Source organism: Colias eurytheme, chromosome 24 (assembly GCF_061535395.1).
Source record: "Colias eurytheme isolate Ceu_HAF_F1 chromosome 24, ilColEury1 Martin Lab GWU primary, whole genome shotgun sequence".
Lineage (NCBI taxonomy): Eukaryota > Metazoa > Arthropoda > Insecta > Lepidoptera > Pieridae > Colias > Colias eurytheme.
Genome location: NC_143003.1, coordinates 490167 through 514118, shown reverse-complemented (window position 1 = coordinate 514118; position 23952 = coordinate 490167). Strand labels below are relative to the sequence as shown.

The 23952-nt window shown below is 32.8% G+C and overlaps 1 protein-coding gene across 4 annotated transcripts in view; it reads left to right on the top strand.

Moving 5' to 3' along the window:
* The window catches only part of sv (paired box protein shaven), an 81967-nt gene that overhangs the window by 36671 nt on the left and 21344 nt on the right, over positions 1-23952 (top strand). For all 4 annotated transcript variants that reach the window (XM_090115986.1, XM_090115984.1, XM_090115987.1 and 1 more), the window contains exon 4: positions 16513-16678. In XM_090115986.1, the coding sequence (XP_089972112.1) occupies positions 16513-16678 (166 nt within the window). The remainder of the gene's footprint in view (positions 1-16512; positions 16679-23952) is intronic.

The following is a 23952-nucleotide window of genomic DNA, read 5'->3' as shown; positions in this document are numbered from 1 at the left end:
CATATTTACGTTTTCTTTACATAAGAACCTCGTACTTCAATGAATATAATAAAAAAAAAATTATCGAAATCGGTTCAGCCGTTCTCAAGTTATGCGCTTACCAACACATTTTGGGATTCATTTTTATATTATAGATAATAAGGTAGGTACCTTATACTCACAGATCTTACAATATTTGACTTCTTTAAAACTATGTAAAGGACCGACAAAACCGCGTGCTTTCACTATGCTAGTAATAATGCAATAAATAATTTGTCACTAATGGACGCCATTGGTGGAATTAATGATCAATCAATCATATCGTATATTACAATTGTAGATAAATCACATTACCACGAAAACTAGGAACTTGAGACATTTTATTTTGAGAAGAATCTACTACAATCTTGATATAAGCATAAAAATGAGAGGTCCCGAGTTCGATTCTAGAGGGGGGTGAAATAAAATACCTTCCAAAAAACGATACGTGAAAAATGAATATTCTAGTGGAACATAAAAGGCTGATGAAGCTTAATTCGTGTCTTTAAAATGTTATTCAGGTGAACAACAGTGAAAACAAAGCACTTACACAAAATATAACTGAGCATGCTGAATATATTGAAATTATTATAAACAAATACAACAAAATATTAAGTAATTGTAATATAACATTAAGCGACAGCCAACTTTCCCGAACCTATTTCTTTCAAGCATCCTTTGATTGTAAGAAAAAATAATTTAAGTAAAAGATACCTACCTAGATAATATTAGGTATAGATAGGATAAGAGATACAAAAATCCTATTACACAGAATAAAAGTATCTGCTGCGAAAGAATTTGAAAAATAAATTATAGATTTCCATAATAAACATACTAAACCTCCTTCCTCTTTCATTTAATTTAGTTTTGTCTCAAGTCCGCAATACAGTGGTTACTCTACTATCTTGTCGATATCTAATTTGTCGAACAGACAGAACCATTAGCCATTATTCCGATACTACATATTATATATGTATTATTATATTTAATATGATATAAGTAAATAATATATTATGACGTCCTGATTATAAAATATCAAAACTAGGACTTGATGTTAAGATTTTATGTTTTACTTGTTTTGAGCCATTTGAAGGTATGAAAAACACTGCTTTTTACTCGATAAAAAATCAAAGTAGGACGTAATTATATTCCAACATGAGGTTCTGTGCTACCTTATTATTGTAAACAAAGCATTAATTTTAAACTTTTATACTTACCTTTTTTAATAAAACACTAAGTATAACAGACAAGTACTCAACATAATTTCTCAGCCCAAACAAAAAATAAACTAAACTTTATATTATAATATTTGAATAATTCAAATTTCGAATGGAATGTGTGAGCGAGATAACAAAGATCAAAAATCACGATAGAGAGAGTCGGCAAGGGGAGCGTTCGGAAACTCTCTGTGAAATTATTTTAGATTAAATTGATTTGTTATATTTTTTAACGTTTAGTTAAGTATTTCCACGCCTTTTACCGATAAATATAGTGATAATGAAATGAAAAGGTATAAAAATATTTTTCACAGTTGTAAGTACTATCATCGCCACATTTATATTACGTCATATTACGTCCCATCACCACATTTTTCTGTCTGTTTGCGATAAACTCATAAACTACTGCACCGCTTTTAATTCATTGTTTATGACAACGCGGGCGAAGCTGGTATCAAAAAAGCTAGGGAAGAATAAATTTACACCTACTTTTAGCAAAATATTGGTCAGATGGTTCAGTTAAGCGCTAAAATGTGTAATTTTCATATTATGATATTAAATTATCACTGAAAGCTCATTTATAAGTTACTAGAGGTCCGCCGCGGCTTCGCCCGTGGTACATATTTCGCAATAAAAGGTAGCCTATGTCCTTTCTCCGGTATCAAAATATCTCCATACCAAATTACATGCAAATTGGTTCAGTAGTTTAGGCGTGATTGAGTAACAAACAGACAGAGTTACTTTCGCATTTATAATATTAAGTATGGATTATTAATTACCTTATCTTCATAGGGATTACCATGATGTCTTATTACAGTATTATTTCCAGTATGGATATTGGATAAGATGGCGATAGTGTCTTATAATAGAACTGTTATTTTTCCGCATTGGAAATAATACTGCTTTAAGACATCAAGAAAACCATATTTATTATTTATACATGTGAAATGAAAAAGATGCGCATGAAGCCTGTGATCCGATAACACGAGTCAGAAGTGAAACTTCTTTGGCAAGATTCAATGATACCAAAATCGTCGCCTTATTTCATGATGTGAGTTGTGACGTATTGCCATGATGCGGCCTTGAAATTTTACTCACGCAGCTTTAAAGAAGTTTCACTTTCACAAAGTATTTTTTTAAAAATTGGTTGTCTGTAAAGTCGGTTTACTGACGATAGTTGAACGTGACAACGTCCGATTGTGCTTCTTTGTCGCTCGTTCCGCGCTCTCGCTTGCACTTCAAGCCTTACAAGTTACATGGAACGCCTCAGAGTGAGGTAACGCCGCATGAGTCATGTTTTTTCGTGTGTGCAGCCGGCTCTATCGAATTATAAGACGTTGTCACGTCAAAATCCTTCTGAAACAAACAACTCATCTTCAATAGTTATGTATCATGTGCATGATGACATATGTGACGAAATATCTGCTTGTTCTGTGAATTTACAACAAATCATAATAGATAATGTTAACGGTTTTAATACGGTATTTTTATTGTCTTTTTATAAGCTGTCGTGCCGCACTGAAACTTCATAACAGGACATTAATCAAGTGTTTCTTATTTCTTTCATAATCATGTGCTTAGGTGTGCTTCTGCTTTTGATATTTTATTACTTCACCTAGGACCTTCTGAATAAAACGTTCAAACTTAAAAAAAAACTAAGTAGGTATACTTTGGTATGCCATATTATAAATCTGTTTAACAAACAAAACACATTATCTTATTATAATACATATAATAATATCATATCTTACCTATTAGAATTAACATACCTACTGCTCCCGATCCTACAAAAAATATTATTCGAGTAAAAACTGCTCCTGATCCCGAATATAATATGTACGTCATTCATAACTAAAAATATAAATATAGATGAAAAAATAGCTTATCTCAATAGCCAGGGGTAGTATCCGAACGCGTCCCATCCGCCACGTGCCGTAGAGGGTGTCGTGTCATCGCGACGCGCGGTCGACTGCGAAATATCCCGCCAAAATTTGCCAAACATACATGTCACTCGATACAAAATTGTGTTCCGATATTATCTGTCCATAAACATTTGCCTCGATTAAAAAAAAAGTATATTGACGCGCTAATCAAAACAACATTCGAAGTTTTCAAATTTGGAAGTGATTCGTGAAAAAGAAATGACGAACTTTCGCGCGTGTTGTGTTTAGTGTTGTGTCTTCAGTGTTTTTAAATTCGATAAAACGATAATTTAATTGATGCAGTGAGATTCTTATCTATATTTTTTACCTATTATAATATTATATCGCAGTGTAATATTATTGTGAATTGAGGTTTTAAATCTAGAATCGCTATATCAAAGGAAAAATATATATGTATAAACTATATACACAAGTGATACATAAGCTGTAGTGTAAAATAATACGCCATGTAATTCTAATACCTGTCTAAATCAGAGATCGGTTATGTGAGCCATGTGAATAAATAATACAGATCGTATTAGCTTTGTAGGTATATAGATAATAAAATAAATATTAATATTGCATTGATTTTCCCGATCGTTGTTTTTCCTATAAAAAGATTCATTACCTTCGTCATAAATTATAGTTTTGGTAACAGGAATACAATCCTTGTAATAAATAATATTGACGATTATGAAAACTTTCGTAATGAAAGATTTTTCATAATCGAATCGAAATCGAATCGACAAGAACTATGCGTAAAAATCAGACCTAACTCTAATTTTATTATCCGGCGATAGAAAAGTGCAGTGCAGCCTCCTTAAATCAGGCGTTGATAATTTATATTTCAGTAAAAAAGTGGTTATTTTCGTAATGCATTCTTCTTTAGGATAAATCAAGATAGTAGGTAATGTAGATAATTTCTTTACAATTATCCGTGATAACAGTAAATGTTACACACAGGTCCTGTAGTTAGGGACGTAGGTAGGTACGCACAAACGTCGATAAAATAACATTACGCGACCGCATTGATTCCACGTTCTTACATAAATAATTTCATAATGAACAAAACAATCCCACGCCAAAGCCGGACATAAGATATCAGAAAACCGATCCTCTTGTCACAATCCATCGATTCTGAGCGAGCCAACCGTAAAATATACCTCAAAAACGAGATCTATTCATCTGTACTGAGACGTCTACGAAGCGATTAAGACGTATTTAAATTAGTGATATTTAGTGCAAGTGAAGTGATAAAGTACCTATATAGAACTTATAATAATAACATGTAGGTACCTATTTATATACAGTGATTATGTGATATCAGGACACGTGTTAGAAACTATACGCAGGATAAGCTTCATTATTATCTTTTAGTTTACGTGTGTGTAGTGCTTTTTATAGATATACCTAATAAAACGGCAGCTAAATAAAAACAACGAGCATGATACAGTATTCAATATATTATAGTGAATGCAATGATTGATTAATTAGTTTAACGATTACATAAAATTAATTTCAAATCATGCTTTGCCTTGTCATGATGCTTATACGATGCATTGTACGAAAATTAATGAAGTGGTTTAGATTTCTTCAGGAATTAATAAATGTTTATATTTGGGCTATACCTATGTTTCTTTATTAAGATAAACAAACCTTTGACCTTACTTTTGTTGTAGGTAGGTACGGTAGGACTTACCTACTTTTGCTTTTGCATACCTTATGTATGAAACAAATCTCTTCCTTGTTTTTTAATGGTATCTTACGTACCAAATAATGAATTAATCGCGCTTTAGTGCTTAATAGAGTAATCATTTCTATAAATAACTAAAAAAATCTCGTGAGAAGTACCACCTGCCGCCATCGACCGGAAAGAGTATGCTCAAACAGCGGAAAATCGCCCAAAAACCGGTGAAATTTAACCAAACGAATCGGTTTTGACTAAGAATCGGTTACTTAACGGCTTTTAGACACTATGGCTCCTCAATTAGATTCTTAAAAAACGAATCTCTTCAAGTGTAAAGTTTATTGCCAAAAATAGACGGTCTCATTATAATAAATAACGCGAACCTACGTAAATTTAAGTAATTAATGCAAATTTATGTGTTTGTTTTATGTACGTAGGTATGATTTAATTAAATTATATATTTGTGGAAAAGAATAACAGCGGTGGAAATTTAAAAATAGTTACATATATTAAACTAATTTAATAGGTCCTTATTTATTTGAAACAGTTATGAGTTATGACATTAACTTATCAAAATGAAAAACAATTGCCTAATAATATTCTTAAAATTTTATTCATTGCATTTATAACATACCTAAACTAAATAATTATAGAAAAAATTTAAACACAATTCAAAATATCGATTCCTATTTATCACATGGCCACATCACTAAATTCCTTAAAAAATCGAACGCGACTTCAAATTTCGAATTTTTTACAGCTTCATGAAAAATTTAGAATCAGCACTGACAAACAATGCGTTCGCATAAAAAAATAATAAATAAAATGTGTTTGTGAGTGTGTATGTGTGTTTTGTACAAACGTGATTGTGCCGGCAAGCTGGAGGGCCAGGGTAAGGCCACTTTCGCGGCCCTTTTCGGGCTGAGGGCCGGCGGCGTTGACCTCTCCGCCGCGTATCGATATAATCAGAATATGATGGAGTATTATACATGTAAGTGTAGTAAATTAGTTTAATTCCTATATAAAATATTTAGATACCAACTTAAAACACACACACAAAATAATATAGATGACCTGAAAAAGGTAATGTAGATTTTTAGGTAGGTACCTATATTTTGTAGATTGTTTCTACAGCTTCAATATTTGATGCCGAAAGTTAATCTACTTACTATTTCGTGTGAAGATGAACCACAATATTTAACATACCTACCTAAAAATAAATGACGCGTTGGTTATATTATCAGGAAGAAAGTTTATTTTTATAGAGGAAAGTCATACGAAAAGATTGCAATACCTACATCTTATATATAAAATTCTCGTGTCACAATGTTAGTCTGCATACTCCTCCGAAACGGGTGGACCGATTCTCATGAAATTTTCTGTGCATACCTATCGGGTAAGTCTGAGAATCGGCCAACATCTATTTTTCATATGTACCACGGGCGAAGCCGGGGCGGACCGCTAGTTTTTTTATAATAGGTATACTTACCTATTGGCAATATGCCAAAATAATTAATAATCGGCTTTTTATTCACAAAACAAGGCACGTTTTGATAATAATTATTATAAGAAGTTATTTGTAGATATTACCTTTTAATCGCATCTATGCTAAATAAAGAATTGAGGGATTATTTGAAGAGATTCATACAAATATTGCAACAATATAAAAGCTTTTTGAAATCTAAATTAAAAATAATCTAATATTGTTCAGTTTATTCATGTTATACCTACTTATTGACTTTAATTTAACAGCTTATTTCTATTGAAATACGAACTATTTTTATAAATTCAAATTTAAATTAATTAAAATTCAAATCATATAAATTTTAACATAGGTACCTATCTAGATACCTATATCTAGAGAGATTGATGAAGATTAGCAAGACATCTTGCTAATCTCATCATTTTTAACTTCATCATCATATTTTAACTTTTTAAGATTACCTACCTACAGTTATTTATAAATTATTGAGCTAAGTTCGTTTTAATGAATTTTTATAGAAAAAAGGTAGAGTTTGATTAATAAAAGTTGCTCTCTATTTTTATTGGAAGATAAGAAATTTCGTAGTGATATTAATATCTACCTAATTATATAAAAAGGATTGCTTCATTGATTTGATATGCTTAGGTTTAAAGTTTAAACCTTGTTAGTGTTAAGTAGATATTTAATTTAATTAACATAGGTAAAATATAGGTAGGTAATCTCGTGTCACAATGTTTGTCCTCAATGGACTCCTAAACCACTTAACCGATTATAATAAAATTCGCACACCATGACGTGTAGTTCGATCCAACTTGAGAGATAGGATAGGTTTTATCCCGGAGCTATGCGGGGTTTTATCTGAAAACGCGGGTGAAGCCGCGGGCGGAAAGCTAGTTACTATATAAAAATTTAAAATAAGTTAATATACTTATTACTTAATATGTATTCAAAATCAATTATCAATACGTGTTTGACTAAGACTCGTTTCTTTAAAACGTATAATTTAATCGAGCCCATTAAGAACAACAGAACTCATAAACCCGTTCTGTATGAAACATGAAATCATAACTAAGAATATATCCAACATAATCTTCATAAAAATATAACAAGCCATTATCCGCTCCCATATTCATAAGCAACAAAAAAACATCCCAATCTTCCACAGACTATAAACGCAAAAAGAGCCATCTCCATAACCGGATTATCATAACGACAAACATAAAAACCATAGAGATAACTCTATAGCACCGCACATCTGCGTTGTGATTTAAAACGGCCAAAAATTTCCTTCCCAATTCAAGATTTCGAACGGGCCAATGGGGGCGCCGCTTTCTCGCGGGAGGGAGAACGCTCCGCTCTGATTGGCGGATCGCTTGTGGGCGGGAAAATGTGTCTGTGTGCGTGGAACGCGTTTGAATTTGAGCATGCGTTGGAGGACATTGGCTTGTATGGATTTGCAAATTGAAGGATGTTGGAGCGATTTTGAGGTTATGTCCTTTACATCGATCATTTTACGGTGCGAGCTTTGAGATTGGATAGCTTTCTGTAGCCGAATGATCGCTTGTTGATATACAGTGATAATGTATGCTATTATAATTATTCAATAATTCATTGAACACGGTTCACAAGGCCTAATGCATATCTATTTGTTAATTCTCTAATGTCTAGTCAACGAAACACTAGGAATAATGAGATTTAAATTTCGCTCTAGGTACCTAATACCTATACAGAGTAATATACAAAAAGTTATATACAAATATAGGTAGGTATTATTATTTTGAAGTTCAGATTCAGTCTAGCTATAGGTTGTTGTTATAGCTAAATTCGTAGTCGATTGTATCGTAAATTATATTTCGCTATATTTTCTCTACGTTACACATTTCCAAACTATAAACTCTACATTTGAGCTTTCAGCTTTATTTGCACTTTAAATGGCCTACGAATGCTGGTTATGCTGAATATTTGTATCATTCAATTTATTTGTATGTTTCACTGGGAACCCATAAAAAGTATAGGTATTACCTATAAATGTAAATTAATACAAATTAGGTATACAGGTACCTACTATCGATTCTGAAAAAACGTTTCTCAATATGGAAAGACTACCTAGGTATAGGTACCTACCTACTTGAAAAAGATACCTATTTTAAACTAAGTTGGTATATTATGTGTGAAATTCATCTTTCACATAGGTTATCGTTTTTAATGATATTTACATGGTATATATTATTTACTATTTAATTGCTAGCGGTCCGCCCCGGCTTCGCCCGTGCAGGTACGGTCTATATGTTTAAACTTTAAACTATCCTATCTCTCAAGTTGGATCGAACTGCACATGGTGTGGGAATTTTATTATAATCGGTTAAGTGGTTTAGGAGTCCATTGAGGACAAACATTGTGACACGAGATTTATCGAGCTTATCACGAGCATTAACGTCTGAACGAAGAAAAGAAAATGGATCTGGATATTAAATTTGTTTAGTTGTAGATTGTAGTCTGAAATATGTAGCTCAGAATAAGTAGGTACCTACCTAATTACCTATAACTTGCTAGTTGCTAGTTGCTACCTAGAGATCATAGGTTTGTTATTTCATTATTATTTGTGATAAAACGAGCAAAGTAAGTCTATATAAAGACGGAACCCTATAGGTATAAGTAGATATCGTTAGAAAATACGACAATAGGGAAATAATTTATTTTTATGAAATTATTATGAAAATAAACGAAGAGAACGTTTTTTGCAAATTCTAAAAAATACAAAACATAGGATACCTACAGGTAACAAGGTAGGTATAAGGGGTAAAATATAGTTTCATTTCATTTTCTGTTATAATTCAGGTGATTATTGATTTTTTTAATGTTTGTTATGCAAGAACTTACTTCGAAACTCTTGTATGACTCAAATTTAGTATTAGCACTATATTTGAGTTAGCATTTCTAACAAAAATAAACAAATATCTCTCATAAACGTTACTTTGTCAGATTTTTTATGCTCACATACCCACATCGTTAACAAAGACTGAAACCTTCCCATTCGTCAAACAAAAATACCTACATTTGTTTCACGTACCAAAACTCATAAAAATATATAAATGATTACGCAATTTGAAGGCACTCAACAAAAAGCCATAATATCGTCCTAACAACAATAGAATCACTTCCTCATAAAAACACTCATATACCACGACATACATAATACATATGTGATACAAAAACAAACAACAATGAACTCTAAACTGTATGAATAGAGTTCAAAGTACAACAACCGCGAGTCAGTAACCGGAGACAAATTACTGCACACATATGCGTAGCGTGTACGTGTAATGTGTGAACGTATTCACGCACACATGGCACGGCGCGCTCTGATTGGTCAGGGCGTGTGCGCGGGCGCATATATCACTGATCTTTTTGAAACGTAATAAGATTTAGAAAGGTTGTCTGGCTGGTGTTTTGAAACGACCAGTTTGTTGCGTTGTAGTTATATTAACATGGTTATGTAAGGTATTCGTTAATCGCTATCTACATAATTTATCGTTAGATTTGCGAGCCAATTAATTTAATTATTTTATTAGTACCGTATTCTCATTATAATTATATGATTCAATATTTTACAACGAAATTTGTTTTGTTAACGAACGTTCTGGAAAGTAACTATTCTTTCTCCGGGACAATCAAATTCAAATTTCATACATTATTGAGATACTGTTTTGTATAAATGGGATAGATATATATAGAATAAGGATTCTTAAAATACTGACTACTACTGTGGCCTCTACTTCATTAGGTGTACCACCTATATATATACATATAGGTAGGTAGGTATAGTACCTACTCTCCTCTACTGCATTAGGATGCAGTAGAGGCCACGGAAATGATCTATAGATGTATGTTTTCATCTTAATTTTGTAAGATAGTTGATAGAGTTTTTGCTGCTACCTTAATGTTTATATTGTTCTCTGAAGTTGTATCTACCTATATCCGAGACGCCAATTTTATCATATTATAAAAATAATTAACACATACAAGAGCAAATGTACGTAGGTATCTATAATTTCAGATATGGCTTAAGTCGTTAATATAGGTAATAGGTAGGTACCTGTGTAGGTAGATACTTAAGACCTGCAGATAAATCATACGCCCCGTCTCTAAATTTGATGTTGTTTTTATTCAAACGTAAACAATCATGTTGTTTCTTCTATTGAATCAAAACACTAAGATATAACAAATTATACTGTGTAAAATAACTTATTATACCTTTACCAGCAAAAACAAAGCATGAAAACACGAAATTTTAAATTAAGGATGTAATCCATAATGAACGTAATTACAAAATTAAAATTTAAATAAAACTGTCGCTAAACAAGTTTTATAAACAAAAAAGTCAAAAGGAAACATTACCATTTGACCGGATGCGCGCCCGACGCCATTGTTGCCGCCATCTTGTTTTTATTAAAAACGCGGCATTTTTATAGTGGAATTTACGTTTAGTTATTGCTATTCATTTGGTTTTTATATTTTCATAAACAGGTTTTTCGTTTTAATTATAAGTATTTCAAGCGGAATATTAATTTGCTTGTCGAGTTTTAGATAAGATAAGTGGAACAGATTAGTTCGTTATTTGGAACAATTACTCGATCCTATCTATTACACAGATATATTAAAAAGTAGAGGCCCAAAAGAGCAACCTTGAACGACTCCCCATAGGATAGAATATTCTGTTTCTGTTTGGTATCTCTAGATATTCTGCATCGTTTTCTTCAAAATAGTTCAGCTTGTTACTTTATGTCTTGAATCAAAAGGTTTTGGTAATTTAACGATCAAAAAATTTCCTAATACCTATACCTATAGTAGGTACAATATTCATTGTTTTTTGCTCTTATAAGTCCTTTTTAATAATTCCTACAAGAAAACCTTCCATTTATCCAACATCAATTCCCTATATCTACCTATCCCTTCAATTCCCTTCCCTATATTTCCCTTGATTTATTTCCTCTACATCACCAACTTTGACGGATTTAAAGCGTGATTTATTATTAGTTTCCTGTTTTTCTGTGCTATCTTTAAATTCCATACACATGGGTGTCTCAAAGACCGTGACGGAGGGCTCTATTGGTATTTATAATTAGGCTTTTTTATTAATATTAACGAAGGTCAAAATAGTGATTTAATAGTACCTAGGTACCACATGTATTTGATTTTTCTATGATCCTTTTATTATTTTGTGAAGTAGGCTTGCGAGACGCCGGAAATTTTGGTTTGAGTCTGATTTTATGAAAATGTGAAGGATTATCTATGTTCGTTTGTGTTTGATATGTTTTTCACAATACAGAACCTATAGGTATTTATACTATGTTGTTACTATTTGGAAAGGTTTGTTGAGCTTCGAAATAGATAGCTTTAATGTTAACATCTATACTAATATTATAAAGCTGAAGAGTTTGTTTGTTTGTTTGTTTGTTTGAACGCGCTAATCTCGGGAACTACTGGTCCGATTTGAAAAATTCTTTCGGTGTTAGATAGCTCATTTATCGAGGAAGGCTATAGGCTATATACCATCACGCTACGACCAACAGGAGAGGAGCCACGGAGGTGAAACCGCGCGGAGCGGCTAGTCTATTATAAGCTGTAACTAAAAGACAAAATAGGTTGGTAAGTAACTATTTAATCAGAATTAAGATTCGTAAATCGTGAAAGGTAAATTTTGTAACGACGTATTCTAATTAAACGTCTTTACTTTAATTTAAACTTTGTAATAAACCTGTTTTATAACTGGTTATAGATTCATAGTTTTTTTTAAATACAAGAGCATGTTGTAGTTTTTAACCGACTTTAAAAAATAAGCAATCGTTTGAACGTTTTATATTCATCACATTATCCACACCATTATCAACTCATCAAAGAAAGTTCACCAGTTTTTGTGTAAAAGAGAAACAAACACACATAAATAGTGCTCTGATTTTTTATCATCAATAATAGCCAATCAATCATCATCAGTTGTTGAATATAATCATATACTGTATTCATTAGCGGAAATAAACAATGTTTGCAAAACATGCAAAAAGCAATTATTCATGCTAAGGCAGTTATTTTATTTGCATAGATATGTAAAACTTTTAATTAATAATTTAAGAATTTCATTTAGGTTGGTGGGTACCTATATAAAATCAGAATTTCATTATTATTATGAAAGCTGTTTGTTTTCATATTTTTCACTATACGGCTATGCTGAAATGTCAATTTTTGGCTTAGCTTTCCTATAACATAACTAGCGGTCCGCCCCGGCTTCGCCCGTGGTACCGACATTTTTAAACTATCCTATCTCTCAAGTTGGATCGAACTGCACGTGGTGTGCGAATTTTATTATAATCGGATAAGTGGTTTAGGAGTCCATTGAGGACAAACATTGTGACACGAGATGTATATTAAGATTTTACATCGCGAAAGTCTCCATCTTTATTTTGAGACAATATTTTGGAACAAAGTTAAATCGTTACTAAATCGACACAGCTAACACGAAGTTTAAGCCAAAACTACATTGAGTTGGTTATCGAGATTTTATTACTAACTAGCGGTCCGCCCCGGCTTCGCCCGTGGTATATATTTACGTTTTCTCTACATAAAAACCATCCTCGTACTTCAAGGAATATAATAAAAAAATAATTATCGAAATCGGTTCAGCCGTTCTCGAGTTATGCGCTTACCAACACATTTTGCGATTCATTTTTATATATAAGAATTAATTTTTATAAAGGTATTCAATTTACTCACATTTTAAACAAGTTCAAATAGTTTTCTTTAACAACAAAATTCATATAAATCACTAGCTACTGATCCCGGCTTCGCCCGGATCGACCCGATATGAAAAATGTAGAGCACTCCATGTAAATGTAAATATAAAACTTTAAGCTTTCTAACCGTAAAACTACTTATAAAATCGGTGCAGTAGTTTATGAGTAAATCGTAACAAACAAACAAATCAGTCCTTTTATCGTATTAACCCATTGACCACCGTAAGGCCCGATCGGGGCGCGACACAATAGATTTTCTATTGTGTCTGTGATTCCGAGGACTGATGGATTAATTTACATTATGCAATGCTTAAAATGTATGTCTGATAGAATCAGTATAGAAATGTCGGTATAGGAAAGAGGGAGTGCGCTCGCGCATGACTGTCCTCGTTAACTTGTTCATAATTATTATGCTTTATAGGTGATTTTATATGATTTTTAAGGTTTTATTAGTGTTTTACATATACCTTATTTTTTATAAAGGTTGAAAACTAGGCTCGGAAATGGCTGAAGAGTTTGTTTGAACGCGCTAATCTCAGGAATTTTAATTAGATAGCCCATTTATCAAGGAAGCCTTTATAGGTATATAATATATATAATATCATCACTGAGATTAGCGTGTTCAAACAAACAAACAAATAAACTCCTTTGCTTTATAATATTAGTAGGTATAGATGTTAATTAAAAAATCTGTTATTTTTACCAGTCTATAGGTATTGAAACATTTTCTGGCACATAATTTTAACACTTGTTTCTTACAATGTAGTTTTCATCGTAAATCAACCGATTAATTATATTCATTGAACAACAATTATAAATAAGGAAATGTTTATTTAGAAGTTAATTTGTTTTTGTAAAGTAGAAAGTTTTTAAACATTTTTGATAGGTACGAAGTTACGAAGCCTTATAAATTCACGCATAAGTTACTTTAAAGGTTATCAAGAAAAAGGAATACCTCATCTTTCTGTTTCTTTCCTAAGTAATATAATTATCAATCATTTAAATAAATTCATAGAGTTAACATAGTTAAATATTATGAAGGTACCTACAACTATAATATCCTCCTTATCTTCTTCTTCTTATATATAAAAATGAATCGCAAAATGTGTTGGTAAGCGCATAACTCGAGAACGGGTGGACCGATTTCGATAATTCTTTTTTTATTATATTCCTTGAAGTACGAGGATGGTTTTTATGTAGAGAAAACGTAAATATGTACCACGGGCGAAGCCGGGGCGGACCGCTAGTCTTATATATAAAAATGAATCGCAAAATGTGTTGGTAAGCGCATAACTCGAGAACGGCTGAACCGATTTCGATAATTCTTTTTTTATTATATTCCTTGAAGTACGAGGATGGTTCTTATGTAGAGAAAACGTAAATATTATGTACCACGGGCGAAGCCGGGGCGGACCGCTAGTACGTAATATGTTAAAATCTTATTCCAAAACCATTTAGGTACCTAATATGTATGAGGTACTTATGTGTTCCATAATTTAAAAGACTTCCACGAACAAAAACTAACTGAAAAAGGGAATTTCACAGAACAAAAGTACTATAAAAAGGGAATTTCGTAGAACGAAAAGCAACTAATTACAAAAGGCTCGAGTGCTGCCACCTGGCGGATGACGTTTAGTTTTCCCGCTTCCCTCCACTTCCGGTGCGCCATCTTGTCCGCCATTTTAGTTAATTACCTAAGGGTGCTTTGAGATATTTTGAACAGCCTCTCCGATGGCTATTTTCCTTATGATATGTTTGTAAATTTTTAACAGGGTTCCTCCGTAAATCTACTGTAAGCGAAATTTACGTTTATATTGATTAAAAAGTGGAAAAAATTATTCGTTTGTTTGTTTGTAATTGACAAAATCTGTCGCTTCTGCAATTATTTTAATACGAAGAAAGCGACACTTCTGCCGAATATCTACGTAATTGTTTCGAAAATAGAGAAACTTGCAAAAATATTTAAATTAACTTTCCACCGCGCGCGGAATGCTAGTTAATACCTAATATATAGGTATTTACTTAGATTATTATTTATAATACGAGCGATTGCCTATTGTACATACCTACTTAAAAATTTGTTTTGTTTTGTTTGACCTGTTTTAAAAAGAAAGAAAATACTATGAAATCCACCTGGAATCTGAATTTAAACAACAAGACAGTAGATTTAGCGATAATTGATATGTTTGCTAAGATTTAAATAACGCGTCGCGTCTCGCGAGTCGCGAGATACCCGCATGAGAAGAAAGAGTTACAATCTATGACAAATTTTATGATAACCCGATAAAGAACCTACGTCCTATTTTTATGAATTTTTGTGTGTACCTATAGGTATCAGATAGGTTTGAAAATCGGCCAACATCTATATATTTTCATACCTAACCCTCAATGTATGCAGTAGGTATACTATATCTCTACTTTCATTCTAAACACACACACAATCTAACTAGATGCATCTATTATATTTTTAAGCTATTGCATAGCTTCTATCACGGGCCTTGAGCGCGGGGACCGAATCGAGAAATTCCGTAACGAAAAAACCTCACGCTCCCCACTCCGACGGGCTCGGAAGTGTGGCTTGAAGGCATGCTATGCAATAGCTTTACTGCGACAGTCCCCGAGTGCCACACGTCTTTTTTATATTATACTACCACATTCGTAAACATAAATATATATTCACGTAGATTTTCATCTCCGTAAACTATCCTTATAAACACATATACCTCTAGATTCCTAAACATCCTCTATCTTACGGTTATGACGCCGGGCGGGGCGGGCACGAGGCGTGACCATCGACCCGTCACGCGTTGCGCCGGTCGATACCCGGGTAGGATATCGGGAACTCTGTTTACAAATACAGTTTCAGGCTTGATGAAGGTTTTCGTATTGATAAAGGTTCTAGATGTGGGAAATTGTAAAGTATGGCCTTTAGTCTTAGGTTGTTTGAATATGATTATGATTACGATTCTATATAGCTATAGTCTATAGTATTGCTGTGGTATTGCGTTGTTCCGTCTTGTTCCGTTTAATTTGATTGGAAATTATGAAAATGTTACGTTTTATACGTTCGTCTAAAGATACGTTTCTCAACATCGATATAAAGATATTATAAAACAAAGTCGCTTTCTCTGTCCCTATGTCCCTATATTATATGCTTAAATCTTTAAAACTACGCAACGGATTTTGATGCGGTTTTTTTAATAGACAGAGTGATTCAAGAGGAAGGTTTTAGTATATAATTATTATGTTTTAGACAAAGCGGGCGAAGCCGCGGGCGGAAAGCTAGTATTAAAACAAAAAAATAACAACTACAACAACAATACTAACAATAACAAGGATATAAAACCTCATGACTTTAAACTATCTGCATGCAATACTAATCATCAAAATCTTTCAGGCCACGGCGGCGTCAACCAGCTCGGCGGCGTCTTCGTGAACGGCAGACCTTTACCAGACGTGGTCCGGCAGAGGATAGTAGAACTGGCGCACAGTGGAGTCAGACCTTGTGACATTAGCAGACAACTGAGGGTCTCCCATGGCTGTGTGTCGAAGATTCTGTCTAGGTAAGCCTTTTAGATTTTGTAGAGCGTAAGTAAGTAGGTGGTAACGGTAAGTAAGACGATTCTGTATGACTTTGATTTCAAGAAATGTAAAATGCCTTGTAGGTAAGTTGTAACATCAGCAGACAGCTAATAGGTACCTACGCTATCATACTATATGACTGTTTCCCAAAAATAAATAAATACGACTCGTAAAAGTATATATATAAGCTCAAAAAGAAGAGAAGAGAAAAATAAGTAAGGGACACCTTGACAATTTAGGCCAGGAATTAAGAATAGGGCAGAATGATATTATTCGAAAATGCCATTTGTAAATCACTTTTCTTAAACATAGTTATAACCTTCAAAAAGTACATAGCGGGATTTTGAGAAGGAATAGCTGAAGAGCAATAGGAAAGATCTGGAAAATTTCCACATAATGATTCATACAATAAATCACGTCGTTCCGCCGCGCGAGCTGCGCGCGCGCAGCTTGTCCATCCGTTAGACATTACACTTATGTCATACACTATTGTTCTTTTGTTTTGTGTGTGTCATTTTGGAATAACAGTGTAATATATTATATACTAGCCGTCCGCCCCGGCTTCGCCCGTGGTACATATTTCGCAATAAAAGGTAGCCTATGTCCTTTCTCGGGTATCAAAATATCTCCATACCAAATTTCATGCAAATTGGTTCAGTAGTTTAGGCGTGATTAAGTAACAGACAGATAGACAGAGTTACTTTCGCATTTATAATATTAGTATGGATTTCGTTGTTTTTTTTAATTTTGAAAGTAAGGTGTCAACGTAATTGCACGCCTCATAAGCGAAGCGTTGAGGTGGGTACTACTGTCACTTCGCGCAAAACATCTGATTTTTCAAACTTAAAATGTCTTTATGTCATTGCACTTGTAAGATAATACATACACACACATATTAAGAAAAAACACTATTTTTAACGTTCATGATATTTTTGATGTCATTTTTGTTATTTAAACTAGTTAAAAAACAGTTTAAAAAAGTTCTGTCTTGGACGTCCGTGTGTCTGTATGTGCGGATCCTTTTTCTTGTTAACACGATAGCGACCGAAATACTTTACTAATCGAGTCTTTTTTTGCACGCCTCATAAGCGAAGCGTTGAGGTGGGTACTACTGTCACTTCGCGCAAAACATCTGATTTTTCAAACTTAAAATGTCTTTATGTATCATACATTGCACTTGTAAGATAATACATACCTACACACACATATTAAGAAAAAACACTATTTTTAACGTTCATGATATTTTTGATGTCATTTTTGTTATTTAAACTAGTTAAAAAACAGTTTAAAAAAGTTCTGTCTTGGACGTCCGTGTGTCTGTATGTGCGGATCCTTTTTCTTGTTAACACGATAGCGACCGAAATACTTTACTAATCGAGTCTTTTTTTTTCTCTTACGCTTGAGTATGCTCAGGAATAGAACCCTTTCATTTTTCAGGGTCTGATTCGATGTGGTTTAATTGTTATTAAATAAACAAAAATAATAATTAATAAATATTTATTGAAAAAAATTATGAGGCGTGCACTTTTGGATTTTCCAAATTATTTTATTTTATTCTAAACAGTAATGTGAAAGATTAGAATAATACCTACTGTAGGTACTTGTACATTTTCATTTTCGTACCGATACATATTTTCACTATTAACTGTACTATTAACTTAGGTAGGTACTGTATATTAATAAAAATAATTCATACTTGGTAAAAAGTCTCACTTTAATTTCTACATAATGTAAGCTACGGTTACTTAAACGGTATCTATATATATATATATATATATATATATATATATATATGTATATCTAAAAGCTCAAGTTAACCACAATTTAAGCGTTAACTTGATGTATAATTAAACATGTTATATTGTTCCACATATTCGCTTAAATATTCAAATTATCTATGAAGAAAAAATTTTCTTCAAAGTACAAACAAAAATAAATATTTATGATTATTTTTCCGACCCAAATATCGACCAATAGAATTGCACCATTCGACGTCACGTGGTACAACCTACATGGTATTATACTGATAATTTTTTGAAAATTTTCTCTGGTCGTTGACGTCAAACTGACAGGTTGAATTCAATTGTGAAATTATTGGCCGACATTTGGGACGGAAAAATAATCCCCCGAATACCACACGAGCTTCAAAATTATCTGGCATTTCCCTCAAGGATCCCTGCAAACAAATAAAGTCGTCAAGTTTTTCAGGAAAAAGGAAGCTCTTGTGGTATTACAAGTGAAAGTCTCATTCCGTGATTGAAATTCGAATTCAGAAAATCCGAATTCCGTGATTAAAATTCGGTTTTTAATAGATAGAGTGATTTAAGAGGAAGGTTTTAGTATAAAATTTATTAGGTTTTAGACAAAGCGGGCAAAGCCGCGGTCGGTAATATTTAAAACACTATCATTTTTAACACGAGCCAGGCTACATAATGACTATGCATATGGGCTGGTTTGGACCACATTATAATAATTGGTGAACCGGTGCATTCGGTATGTGGCTTGCAAAATTGAGATAGGTTCATCGTGAATACGTATTGAAGGTTCACTCTTAATGTTACTGTATCTATATTATGTATATTGTATTGACAAGAACTCAGAAAGAATCTTATACTTGACTAGCTTCCCGCCAGCAGCTTCGCCCGCGTTTTCCAAGAAAAACCCACATAGTTCCCGTTCCCGTTGGATTTCCGGGATAAAACCTATCCTATGTGTTAATCCAAGTTACCCTCTATATGTGTGCTTAATTTCATTATTATCGGTTCAGTAGTATTTGCGTGAAAGAGTAACAAATATACATACACTAGCCGCTCCGCGCGGTTTCAACCCCGTGGCTCCTCTCCTGTTGGTCGTAGCGTGATGATATATAGCCTATAGCCTCCCTCGATAAATGAGCTATCTAACACCGAAAGAATTTTTTAAATCGGACCAGTAGTTTCCGAGATTAGCGCGTTCAATCAAACAAACAAACAAACTCTTCAGCTTTATAATATTAGTATAGATACATACAATATACACATGTACACTTACATCCATCCTAAGAAACGTTCGCGTTTACATATTTTATAATATTAAGTAGGATAGGATAGTGATGGGATAGGAATTAATTAACATATTAGGTACTTATGTCCAAGGAACGATAGATAATATTTGTTAGCAATAGAAACCTCATAAAGCAAATATAAAATTTGACTCTTCACAAACTTCAATTTTCAAATAGGTACAATTTAATCACATTAAAAACAGCATTATTCAATTCATTCATTCATTGTAGTCGTGGTATAATCCCAACAGCCCAGCGATATGACCACTCGGACGCTATTGTCCGATTTAAATTGAAACCGACCTGCTATAGTGATGTGCTAATGTTATTTGAATTTAATTGGGAATTTGTTTTGTCTGCTTTACTCTTCAATTGTAATCTTCTTATCTTATATATAAAAATGAATCGCAAAATGTGTTGGTAAGCGCATAACTCGAGAACGGCTGAACCGATTTCGATAATTCTTTTTTTATTATATTCCTTGATGTACGAGGATGGTTCTTATGTAGAGAAAACGTAAATATGTACCACGGGCGAAGCCGGGGCGGACCGCTAGTTTATAATATTTTATGTTAATATAAAAGCAGAATGTTTTCTTGTGCATGCTTGTCTTTTTAGAGTAAGATAGTATAATGAAGAAATCCGCTTTCATCAGATATATTTTTATATACCTAACTAACTTATTTAATCGATCTTATAGGTAGATTATATCTAATAAATTTTTGTACATCATAAAATCTATGAAAATACAAGTCTTTACAGGTGCTCAACGTGTCAGAATCTCAGTAATTTTAGACGCATAATTCACTTTATAATAATAATTATGAATGAATAAGATAAAGCTAGTACGTATCTAAGTGCGTCTAAGTAGTTTTGATAAACACGCAAAAATAATACTAAAGTAAATTAAAATTAGAACAATATCCGTATAACCCGGATATTAACCCGGATGTTAGCACATCACTAGTCCCGCGGGATCGCCGCTGAATAGAAACAGTCATTGTTTTTCAATTTATTTGCCCTCCGAGTTTTGAATTTTGCTCTGAATGCAGGCTATTTCTGTATTCTTATAGCTTTTGCTGGTTGTATGAAAACCCCGATCGTTCAGTGATTAGTATTTTACACTTTACAATCATTTAGCTATAGGTTAGATTTTTATTAGTGTAAAAAATTATGTAAATTACTGTTATTAGGTACAAATCCAAATATATTGTTTGTGTTCTATTATGAATATGATTAATTAAGGCAGTGTCATTATCATGTCATTTCTTTAACTTCAAAGTATCGAAATGTGCTTAAAATTAAAGTTGAATAAAGAAACTTACACGTAAAAGTACCCTAAACATAGGTCACTCATTTTTTCCAGTAGTGTAACCATAAATTAGCAATCCCCTATTAAAATGTAAAATAGGTGTTGTTGTGGTGTTGTTGCAACAATTTTATCCTTTTTCGTCGAAATAAATTTCAAAATCATTTTAAATACACACAAGTAGTTAGTAAAACGTAGCAATACATATATTTCTTAATCCGATAATAATCTAGATGGAACAAAAGAATACCATATAAATTCTAGATAAGCTGAAATCTAGACCAGGCGTGCGTTACTGTACTTATTCTTAATTCTAATTATTTCTTAAAATCATTACACAAAAACAGCCCGTACACAATATGGGTATAAATTTGAATCCCATCACACGAAACTGACGCTTATTCCCTTGTGTTAAAGTATGAATTACTTTAAAAAATAAAATAGCACCAATATTTCTTTGCCAAGTGTACACTGGCCAAGTTTGAGCGGAGAGTTTTGAACCTAATCGCGTTGTGAAAGAGTTGATATTCGTACAGCTTGTGATAGCGGAAGTGTGGCAATGGTCACGCTTTCTGCCTGCCGACGTACAGACAGAAAAAAAGTCAATAATTATTATATACGGACACAGGACTGGGCTACTTTCTGATTTCGGTTTAAATATTAACCAGGAAAATTTTTTTCGTTGCTGTGACGTTGATGTGTGGTTATTTTCCTTTGTCAATAAGTGTGCTATTATATGAATTGTTTTACATAATAAATAATACGGTATTTGCTAATTTCAAGGTACATTTCATTAACAGCACATAATACTAACATTAGTTTTGATATTCTTCGGCTAAGTATATCATATTTTTAACCGACTTCAAAAAAAAGGAGGAGGTTATCAATTCGGCCGGTATGTTTTTTTTAAATGTATGTACACCGATTACTCCGAGGTTTCTGAACCGATTTACGTGATTCTTTTTTTGTTCGATGCGGGATGGTGTCGAATTGGTCCCAAAAAAATTTTATTTAGATAGGCCCTGTAGTTTTTATTTTATGAGCATTTTTGTATGTATATTTGTAAATGTTGCAAATGCAAGTTTGAAGTCGGTTGTTTTTAACGCAGTTATCACCTGTAGATATACTAAAACCTTCCTCTTGAATCACTCTATCTATTAAAAAAACCGCATCACAATCCGTTGCGTAGTTTTAAAGATTTAAGCAAAGGGACATAGGGACAGAGAAAGCGACTTTGTTCAAGAACTAATTACGATAATAGAATTTAAATTTATGTAGTTACCTACCAATACAAATATTCAGTCAGTAGGTACCTACTTCTATAAAATCTCTGTATTATATTATAAATCTATTACAATTCATGATTTCGTCATAATAACAACATATACCTAGTTAAAATATGAATCAATAAGCCCATGTATGTTGAACATATTGTCAATCTAGATAACATAAGGCTAAGCTTAACAGGATTACGAGCTTTGGTCCAGGTTATCCTACTTAATTATTTATATGTAATATGAACTTTAAAAAGCGAAGGTTTATATCTAAACAACTACATTTTTTTAGGATTTTGGCTTGCTTCCGGACGGGCGAAAAATAGACGTTAATTACCTATGTGTTTGTTGCTTTTCAATACGCACTACATAAATGGTTGAAACTTTTTATAGGTAGATTATGTCATGTCACCTCCATGAGGAGGCGATTATCCAGATAAAAACTACGCAATCGAAGCCGCATGTCCAAGAATGTCGAATATAATACTAACAACGTGTTAATATAAGCAATAATATTATATCCGTCAAAAAGGCGATAAATATTCTCAATATTTATTCAAAAGTCTGTAAAATCTAGTAGGCCATGATACTGCATTAGATAGCAACACAAAGTGATGTTATTGTAATGTAAAAGAGCATTCTAAAACACATCACAACGGGTACAGCCCTTGTCCCGTGGGACAGAAAACATGGACACCCTTGTTGTTGCGTGGGACTATAATTGTGGTGAAAAGTGCTTATTTTTCGGAATTAATATTTTCTAATAAGCATCTTCCAATTTGACTTCTTCTAATAAGTAAGTGTGTAAATATATATTTTATGTCCTAATGGTAACAAACCTAGGTATTGTTTTCATTGTTTTGTTTCATATTGCATTACTTTTTTCTGGATTAAGGCAATTTAAAACATGTTAAATGTTACTATTATTTTCAAACATTCCCCTTTTTTTATTAATGTTTTCCCAGTCATTACTTTTACTCCTCAAGCTCACGAAACAGTACATTTTAATTAGAAATTACCTTGAAATATTGTTTTGGTATTCTTTAATCACAATTATTTTGTACTTCAACTGTACCAAAAAAATACTGTGTAAAATGAACATTCTCTACCCGACTGTACATAGTCACTTAGGGTGTGATCACATTCGTAATTGGCTTATCAAGATACGAACCCCTGTCACAAAATTACTTAGCGGTGCTATCCGATTAGATTTATCTCTTTATTATGGTCTAGCCACTTGTGAGCTAAATTTATTTATATCGTCTTAATGTCGACACGATTGGTATAATTTTAACTTGCAAATGTTTAAGTCTGAACCAGTGTTCTTATAAATTGTAAGATTTAGTAAAGTAAGTATCTAATATTATCTCAAAGGAATTTTAAAGGACCTTTTGTGAGCTACCTATTCAATCATTAAACTTTCGATTGATATATTGTACTGAATTTTAACAAAAAGTTGTCTTTCCTCCGGTTTAGTAAAATATTAACTTAACAAATACCTATCAACTGTTAAAATACAATCCGAACAATGATAAATATTTTATTAAATACTAGCGGTCCGCCCCGGCTTCGCCTGTGGTACATATTTACGTTTTCTCTACATAAAAACCATCCTCGTACTTCAAGGAA